The 9,896-nt window shown below is 34.5% G+C and overlaps 2 protein-coding genes across 2 annotated transcripts in view; both read left to right on the top strand.

The window, feature by feature from the left end:
- On the top strand, positions 5,376-6,250 carry LOC107607674. The gene is made up of 3 exons (XM_016309599.1): positions 5,376-5,634; positions 5,707-5,814; positions 5,928-6,250. Exons 1-3 carry the CDS (start codon positions 5,376-5,378, stop codon positions 6,248-6,250), a joined length of 690 nt encoding a protein of 229 aa, XP_016165085.1.
- The window catches only part of LOC107605873 (dof zinc finger protein DOF3.7), a 1,474-nt gene continuing 1,206 nt past the window's right edge, over positions 9,629-9,896 (top strand). The window contains exon 1 of the mRNA XM_016307805.2: positions 9,629-9,849. Within this exon, the coding sequence (XP_016163291.1) occupies positions 9,826-9,849 (24 nt within the window). The 5' untranslated portion in view covers positions 9,629-9,825. The remainder of the gene's footprint in view (positions 9,850-9,896) is intronic.

Genomic DNA, 9,896 nt, shown 5'->3' with positions numbered 1-9,896 from the left:
CAAGGAATATTTTTTAATATTTAGTTTTTTTAACTAATTTAACAAATAAAAATTGAGATTATTTTTGTTTTGTTTGAAATAAAAATAAAAAAATCAACTGCCAACACAAAATAAAAATTCTAAAAAAATTAAGGTCAAAACAATTAAAGTATACTCATCTCATTAAATTTTTAGTAGACTCTTTCATTCGCCCACAATAATCTAAAAAGAGCAAGAGAAAGAATAAAAAAAAGTGTAAATATACCAAAATCTTAACAAAGAAAAAACATCAATATCTATAAAAATATCTCTAATAGAAAATATTAATAAAAATTGCATTAAAAAAATGTGAGTGGAGTGGAAAAAGAAAAAAAGAAGAAAAGATGGAACATAGTAAAACGATTGATCTTAACAAAAAAAAACATCAATATTTATATATAAAAGTATTTTTTATGGAAGATATTAATAAAAATGTGCATTAAGAAAAAAATGTGAGTAGAATAGAAAAAGAAAAAAAAACGAGAAGATAGAACATAGCAAAAAGAATATGGAAATAAAAAAAATTACAAATTTAAGTGGCTATAAAATAATAAGAGTAATAAACTTGAAGACATATAAGAGAAATAAAGATAAATACAAAATAAAAATAAAAATAAAAAGGATATTAAAAAAATGAAAAAAAAATAAATATACCAATATTTAATGCTAACACGTCTATATGCAATGAACAAAAATAATAAATTTTTTATGAGATTGCATGGGAAAAGTGTTACCATGGTACAAAGAGTTTAGGAAAGAAACGAGGAATTATTTAGAAAAGTATTATTTTGTTATTCATATTTCTCATTTGTGATTACAAAGTTCTTATTAATATATAGATTAAGAGTACGCTAAAAGTGTGGCACCTTCTACCATCTTCAACTTGTGATTAACTTGCATGGGCGTATCTATTGGTTTGCAATCCACCATTCCTGTTTCTGCCAGAAGGTCCAAAATGTACTTTCTTTGGGAGATAAAGATTTCTTTATTGGATCGTAGAACCTCTATTCCTAAGAAATATTTTAGTCCTCCCAAATCCTTCATTTCGAAGTCTGTAAATAGGTTCCTTCTCAATTTTGCAATTTCTTCAGCATCACTTCCCGTTATGATTATACCATCCACATAGATTATTAGGCAAGTGATTAAATCTCCCCGTTTTTTCAAAAAAAGGGTATGATCAGAGTTGCTTTGCTTGTACCCATACCTTTTCATGGCAACTGTAAATCTTCCAAACTAAGCACGTGGAGATTGTTTAAGCCCATAAAGAGCCTTCTTTAATCGACAAACTTCATGTTTTCCAAATCCCGTTGAGAAACCTGGAGGAGCTTCCATGTATACTTCTTCTTTCAACTCTCCATGTAAGAAAGCATTCTTGACGTCAAATTGATGGAGTGGCCAGTCTTCATTTGCTGCTATTGAAAACAACACCCTGATAGTATTAATCTTTGCAACCGGTGAAAAAGTATCAGTGTAGTCGATACCATAGGTCTGTGTATAACCTTTGGCCACCAACCTTGCCTTGTACCGTTCAATAGTGCCATCTGCCTTGTGTTTAATGGTGAAAACCCATTTGCACCCGACTGGCTTTTTTCCTGTCGGTAGGATACACTTTTCCCAAGTTCCATTCTTCTCTAGAGCTTCCATTTCTGTATTCATGGCTTTTCGCCATTCAGCTTTCACATTGGCTTCTCGGACAGTTCTTGGAATGTCTTCTGTTAAGAGTCTGGCGGAAAAAGCCTTTGCAACATCTGCCATTCTTTCTCTAGCCACTCTTATTGGGTATCTTGAGTTACGGGGAACATGTTCTGGTGAGTACCGATCAGGAGGAATTCCTCTGTTTCTTCTTGGAGGAAGACTAAAGGTATTGGGCTCTGGTTCTTCATGTTCCAGTGCTATACTGTTATTGTTAGTGGCCTCATTAAAAACAGGGAGTAAATTATCAGATTGACAATTACTTACCTCTTGTCTGACATTCTCAAAAGGACTCTCACTGGTTGTATGTACCGAGTTGTTTGCTACGTTGAGTGAAATATGCTCGGTGGCTCCATCTACTTGCTCTGTTTGAACAGTTTCTGGGTAACAAAGGTTATTTAGCCAACTTGGTGGTTCTTTATTGTTCTCCCCCTGAATGCCATGTTGGCGGCTAAAATAAAATTCGGATTCTAAAAAATCACAATCCATGGTCACATGAATACGACGAGTGATTGGATTGTAGCACTTATACCCCTTTTGGTGTGTAGCATACCCAACGAAAACACATTTTTCTGCATAAGGATCAAGTTTGGTTCTATTGGCTTTGGGAATATGGACAAAGACGGAACATCCAAATACTCGAGGTGGTAAGGTTAGAATAGGCGGGATTGCAGTTTGAGTAGCCGAGACTTGTAAGGGTGTTGTGTGGTGGAGAACTTGGGTAGGTAGGCGATTTAGTAAGTAGGCAGAGGTCGCTATAGCTTCAGGCCAAAAAATTTTTGGAACTTGTGCATCAAAAAGCATGGCTCAGGTCATCTCAAGTAACTTACGATTTCGCCGCTCAGCCACACCATTTTGTTGGGGTGTATTTGGGCAGGAAGTTTGATGAATAAGACCATTTTTCATAAAAAAATTGCGCATTGACTGGTTTATAAATTTCCTACCATTATCTGAGCGAAGTACTTGAATTTTCTTGTTGAATTGAGTTTGAATCATTTGGTAGAAAGCAAAAAACTTATCAGGTACTTCAGATTTGTGTTTTAAAAAATATACCCAAGTCATGCGAGAGAAATCATCCACAAATAACACAAAATATTGAAAATTATTATGGGAAATAGGAGCTGGATACAAAGAGTTTAGGAAAGAAACGAGGAATTATTTAGAAAAGTATTATTTTGTTATTCATATTTCTCATTTGTGATTACAAAGTTCTTACCAATATATAGATTAAGAGTACGCTAAAAGCACACTCGTTATGGAATAATATCCTAATAAATTACATTGATTTTTTCCTAATCCTCTTTGATATTTTCCTGATTTTGTTCCCTAATTATGATATTCTAATAAAAAGAAATTTTCAAAGTGGTTTACTTCATTTTTATTATATAATAGACTTAGATAAAAAATTATCAATATTTTTTTATATTTTATTTGTTTTATGTAACTTCTAAAATGAGTCAATGTTATTATAAACTAACATTTATGGGAGTAACCGTAGCAAAATATATAAAAACAAGACAGTATAAATGTATAATACATTTGTAAGGTGTGGAATAAAAATAAAGTAAGTTTATATAATTAATAAAATTTATCATTTTTTGTTAACACATGACCAACACTCTAAACCCCGAGCACTGACATCTAACATTTCTTGTTGAAATATATTCTTTTACAGTTGATTTTTTATATGAACTTTGATATATTACTTTTCATGGAGCACATGGTATTTGATTTATTAAAAAAAACGTTAAAAGAAAAATAATAATTCAAAGTCTTAGTTCATTTTTCAAAATACTTTCCTAAGCTTTAAAAGACTAAAAATTTAAATTTATAATTTTTCTTAAAAAAAAATAAATATAAAAAGTTCAAAATTTTTATATTTAAAAATTAGAAAACAATTAATAAATATGATGCAGAATCATTTTTCATAAATAAATCACTCAAATATTTACTAACAACTAATAACTATATCAAACTCAAAGGAAATATCAGGAAAATTAAACAAAAGGAACACCGGCCATATTTGCTTTGTTAATTGGTGTTTTTTCTTTTTCTTTTCATTTGTTCCTTAATTTTTCTTTCCCCAAAAAGAGTAACTGGCTAGTTATAGTTAATGGTGGGAAAAGAATAGAGAATCAGCATTCAGTCGTTTGGAGCTTCGTCTCTAGCTGATCGTAATAGAATCAAACCGACTAAAGACATCAACGAAGAATATTGTTAACTTCTCTAATAATAATAATAATTATATCTGATACTTTATTAGCGGATTTTTTTTCTATTATAAATAATAAAAAAATATTTCTCAAAAAAAATTCAAATTTTTTATTTTGAAATACGTTTTTTTTTTCGGTATTTAAGAAAAGTTCGCTTCATCCCAACAAACCCTATTATATTAATAAGGTTTACCGCAATTCCTGCGCGAACTGTATGGATTATTTAGAGTTCGCTGTATCTCCGGTGAACTTCAGGTTACCCCCTCTATAAATACTCACAAGCTCAATACGAGTTGCTCATTCTTCTCTTTGATATTCCTCATTTTTTGATTAACTCTTCACAATGTCTGGAATTCTATTATTATCCATTCATTATGATGGTGAAATAGTGTACGATGAAGAAGATTTTATCGGATTTAGGTCTACTCAACTAGTGATTGCATACATGACAGCCAAAATCAACAGTTTAACAGCATTAAAGAATTTAATATTGCACTCCATTGAAAAATAACACACGAAAAGAGTGAAAAAAATTTACTACCGATATCCAGCCGAAGTAGATAACATTTTATTTTACAAAAGGTATATTGTAGAGGTTGTGATTCTTCTTTTTTTTTTTTGTAATATAGTCGAGGTATTAAGAATATTTTATATTTTTTGGTACAGGTATTGGGCAACGTGATGACAAGGACATACGGTTTATAAGGGTGTGACACAACCGTTGGACAAATATTTATATGTTGGAATTATTTGTTTACCTAGTTGAGTTAGGTGGACAAGGATCATCTACGGATGCTGTTGATGATAGCCTTTTAAGTGGAGCAGTTAGAAGAAACATTAGACGGATGATGGTTGACCTAATATGCCACCTAAAGGTAGTCAGAAAGGGTCAAACATTAAACATTCTAATGATGGCATGATGCAATCTGATGTTCGAAGTCATGAGAGTTCTGCGATTAGGGAGCCGATGACGGATCCCTATCAAGTCAATTTTGAAAATGGTAAAGATGTTGAGGCTGAACTGACGGAAATTCCTTATGAGGATGAGGAGGAGGAAGAGATGAACTTCTATGGTGATACACAAACTGCACTGACACCGCCTGTGATTTCTCGTCTATATGACTGGTCGGATCACTTTTCCACTTTGAATCTCGACACAATAACTTCAGATTGTTTCTTTAGTCATCGAGGGCCGGAAGAGGATCTCGTAAGTGAGTTTGAAATTGGACAACAGTTTGAAAACAAGGAGGGAGTGATATTGGCAATTAAGACGTACAACATCAGGAGGGGTGAAGAGTATAAAATACTAGAGAGAGACCAATTAAAGTATGATGCACAGTGTATCCAGTTCGGATTCGGTTGTGGATGGAACATACGCATATCTTATTGCCACAAGCAAGAAAATAGAAGGTGAGAAAATACAATGCACCTCACAGTTGCATGCAAACATCGATGGGTCAAGACCATCAAAGATTGAATTCAAAGGTGATTGCTCAGTACATATTCATGATGGTGAAAGAAGATCCAACCATCAGCATAAGGGTTATTCAAGGAGGTATGGAGAATCACTTCGGTTATAAGACGTCCTACCGTAAGCTTTGGCTTGCAAAGCAAAGAGTCATTGGTAGGATATATAGAGATTGGGAGGAGTCATACAACGAGCTTTCTCGTCGGTTGTTTGTTATGAAGATGTACTTACCTAGGAAGATTCGTTACATCGTCTTTAGTTGTGTATGCTTAACGTAGTCAGACCTTATGAGTAATAACATATATGGTTATTTAGGTACTTGGGTTCAACTTGTAACACAATCATGGCCTGCTTCACCTGATACTGTCATGTTTCATCGGGTGTTCTTGACATTTTCTCAGTGTATTGAGATTTTTAAGTACTGTAAGCCACTTATTTCATTGATGGCACCCACTTGTACGGTAAATACGGAGGCACGTTGTTGATGGCTATTGCTCAGGATGACAATTTAAACAGATTGCCTATTGCATTTGCAGTTGTCGAGGGTGAGATGAAGGAGGCTTGGTCGTTTTTTCTTTCGTATCTGAAACAACATGTTACACTTCAACCAGGCCTCTTAGTGATTTCAGATAGGCACAAATCAGTTGATGCTGCGTTGAATGCCAATGGAAATTTATGGAAACCGCCACATGCCTTCCAGGCGTTTTGTACAAGACATATAGCTGCTAACTTCAAGACTTACTTCAAGAACAAGGACTTGAAGAAGATTCTTATTAATGCGGCATATTCCAAGTCACAACAGAAGTTTTCTCATTATTTTGGTCGCCTGAGGAGTGAGAATGTTGCCATCACAAACTGACTTGAAGAAATGCCTCGTTCTCAGTGGGCGTAATATGCAGATGAAGGCCATTGGTTTGGGCACATGACAACAAACATCTTAGAATGTATCAATGTTGTGATGAAGGATTCTCATAATCTGCTAATCATTGCTCTTGTTAAGTCAACCTATTTTTGTTTGGGTGAACATTTTGCGAGGAAGGATTCTGAGGCCCAGGCACAGCTTCAAGTGTGCGTTGAATTTTCACAGATGCCGGTGAAGGCTATAGAGTTCAACTCGAAGTACATTAATACTATGAATGTTTATTAGTTTGATCCGTCGAGGACAACGTTCACCGTTGAGGAGTTAGCAGCAGTGCCCGGGTCCAACCAGCAGAATTATCAAATACTACTTGGTGATGGCAAGTGTGACTGTGTGTATTTTCAAGCTCTTCGTATTCCATGCCTTCATGTTCTCGCAGCATGCTCTCATTCACGATAAGATTGGAAGCATTTTGTTCATTTTGTGTATCGCATGGAGGCTGTATTTCAGGTTTATAGATCAGAGTTCAGGCCCATAGGTCACGAGGATGACTGGCCTTCATACGATGCTTCTATGTGCGCCCATCGAAAGTATCACGTCAAATATGCACGTGATGGGCGCAGGTTTATGGCATGATGCACCGGCAACATGTGGTCTCTGCGAGCATTCCACAACTCATGCCAGCTCCCCAGGAACTTAGGATACCACTCACCCCGACTAAACCTCCCATCATGGGCATGCATCTCATCAATGTTCAGCAACCTGATTGGTATGTGCTGGAGGCCACCGAACTGACGCATGACGCGGTCAACCTGATGCCACTCGACTATGGCAAAGCACAATAGAGGACATACAACGGCAACAAAGACTTCAGCCTCGGTGATCCCCGGTGGAACGATAGGCTGGATCTCAAGGTCAGCGTACGACATCTAGTTAACCTGTTCACAGACACAAACAATTATGATATAGAAGTTTGAAATTTAATTAACACACAAATATGATAATTATATAATTCATATCAACTACGATTATCACTTCCATTAAGGGCCCCTAGTCCATTGAGGAGACGCCTGTAAGTACGAAGCCTATTCTCACCTCTGCCATTATTTGGCCGCAACTATCCACCTATGATTTCACGATAGTTAAGACACCACAAAACTATTTAAGTAACTTACGAAAAAGATGTTACAATAAATTTATACCTCTCAACAAGGGAAAAACGGTGCGCGACATATATTCCTCTGGCCTCAACAGTAGCATACGGTGATATGCCTGTGAAAGTAGTAAACTGCCGCATGCACCTAGATTCTATTGTTGGTATTCCGTGGCCCGACACCTAGATTCTATTGCTGGTATTCAGTTGCATGATATAACCCCTAGTATAACGCAGTAGGAATTCTTCAATCAGGTGCTCCTCCAGCTCCCCGCAAACAGTGTTCTGAAACCAGCTCAACTTGACAGTCCACTTCATCTGTGACTGTCTGTCATCAGGACCTAAAACAGCTCCCTATAACTTCTAACACAACTCCTCAATGGACCGTCCTTGATAGAACTCTCCACCCACCGATGCATCTACTGACTGGATCTCCATCAATGACGAGTCCCAGCTAGTACGCCACGTCATGCAGGGTGATGGTCATCTCCCTACATGGCAAGTGAAACGTATGGAACTCGGGTCGCCATCTCTCTATCAGAGCTGAGACCAACGACTAGTCATGCTCCCACTCCACCATATAAGCAACATGTTCGAATCCTGCCCGTCTGGGATGTGACCTAATATGTTCGGACAGCATCCTAACAAATTTTTCCTGTTACGCAGGATTCTATACACCTACCAAATAAAATAAATCAGTAAAACAAAAAGGAATCAACAAGTAACAACACAAATTCAAAATTTAAATATATAAACAACATGAGTTTCAATGTGTACCACTCGATCAAGTCTGCCTGCAATGTGCTAAATTTGATCCAGTTTATACAAGATATCCTCGTAACCCAACAACTCTAGCTCCATAAGACTACACACTTTAACACAATAAAGTAGAATAGTTTCATTTAAATTAACTGAATTAACTAAATTAGCTAAATTATTTCAAATTAACTAAATTATTTCACATTAACTAAAATTTTCTAACCTACATTTAAAGTAAATCTAAAAAGTAACTCTAATTAGTTTAAACGAAACAATAATCAAAATAAATTTCTCACTTCCCTGACATACACATACTAATTAACATAACTAATAATGTAAAATAACAACACATACGTCATAATGTAAAATAAGTGTATCATCGACTTCTCAAACTAATCAACATAACTAATAACTTAATCTAACTATATGTTTATACGTATTCAAATAATAAACAACAACAAATCAAATAGAAAACATAAACATAACACTAGAATTACCTGAAACTGACGAACTCAACAAATCAATAACTTCGATGATGTCTAAAGAGAGAACCTAGAAAAGGTAAGGGAGGATCAGAGTGAAAATTTTCACGTGAAATACGAAAAACACAACAATTATAAATTACTTAGATAAAGAAAAAAAACAACAAAATTACCCGAATCAACTAAAAAGACCAAAAATTTTGACAATGTTCAAAGAACTAACCTTCATAACAGAAGGGAGGATGAAAGTGAAATGAAATTGTAAAAAAAAAAAGTGATATCTCTCGCCTTTTATATTTGGGCAAATTTAACGTGAAGTTCGGCAGAGGTACGACAAACTCTATATAATTCATAAAATTTGCCGGGAGTGCGGTAAACTTCCCTCAAATACAGAAAAAAAAAACGTATTTTAAAATTAAAAGTTAATTTTTTTTAAAAAAATATATATTTTTTAATTTATAGTAGAAAAAAAATCCCTTTATTAACACTAGCCTTACATGTTTCATTTTACGCAAATTTTCCCATACGGAATTATCATAAAGAATATCGATAATTTGGATACCAAAACTTGAAATATTATTTAAGGATACTAAATACAATTCAAGAATAAAAATTAGGAATTTGTTACTTGGTAGAGAGTAGAAATTAAGAATTAACAATTAAGATATTTGAATTGGAGTACATACATAATTACATACTAGATTTTTAAATTTGAATGAAAAATCATTCTCAAAAATTATACAAGTGTGATTTTAATATACCAAATAATATAGAATATTTCATATACAATTTTTCATCATTTAACTTTTTCTTTGAATGACGACCATTCAAATAATAGACTTATGTTAAAGTAATCATTTTATTAGTGTAATAATAATAATTTTTTGTAAAATATAATGCATGGAGAAATATGATATAGTGCGTATGATGAAAAGGATGTGTGAAAAGACTATGCTACCCCTTTATGTTGAATATACAGCAACAGCTAGTTGGCCAACACATAATGGAACCACCACCACTATAATCCCACAACCCTCTCTAAGCTTTTCCTTCCACACTTGCTTTTACAAACCAGTCTCTCTCTAGAAAGAAGAGAAAAAAAAAGAAACGAAAAGTTGGGTGTTTTCACTTTCTCTCAGAGAACTCCATAGCTTTTCCCTTTTTTCCACTCTTAAAAATCCATGGACACAGCTCAGTGGGCACAGGTACACACACACATACCAGCAAACACCTTTTTTCTTTTCCTTGTTTT

The sequence above is a fragment of the Arachis ipaensis genome, chromosome B07, assembly GCF_000816755.2.
Source record: "Arachis ipaensis cultivar K30076 chromosome B07, Araip1.1, whole genome shotgun sequence".
Taxonomy (NCBI): Eukaryota; Viridiplantae; Streptophyta; class Magnoliopsida; order Fabales; family Fabaceae; genus Arachis; species Arachis ipaensis.
Note: the sequence above shows the minus strand (reverse complement) of the source record. Positions and strands in the feature narration are given on the sequence as shown.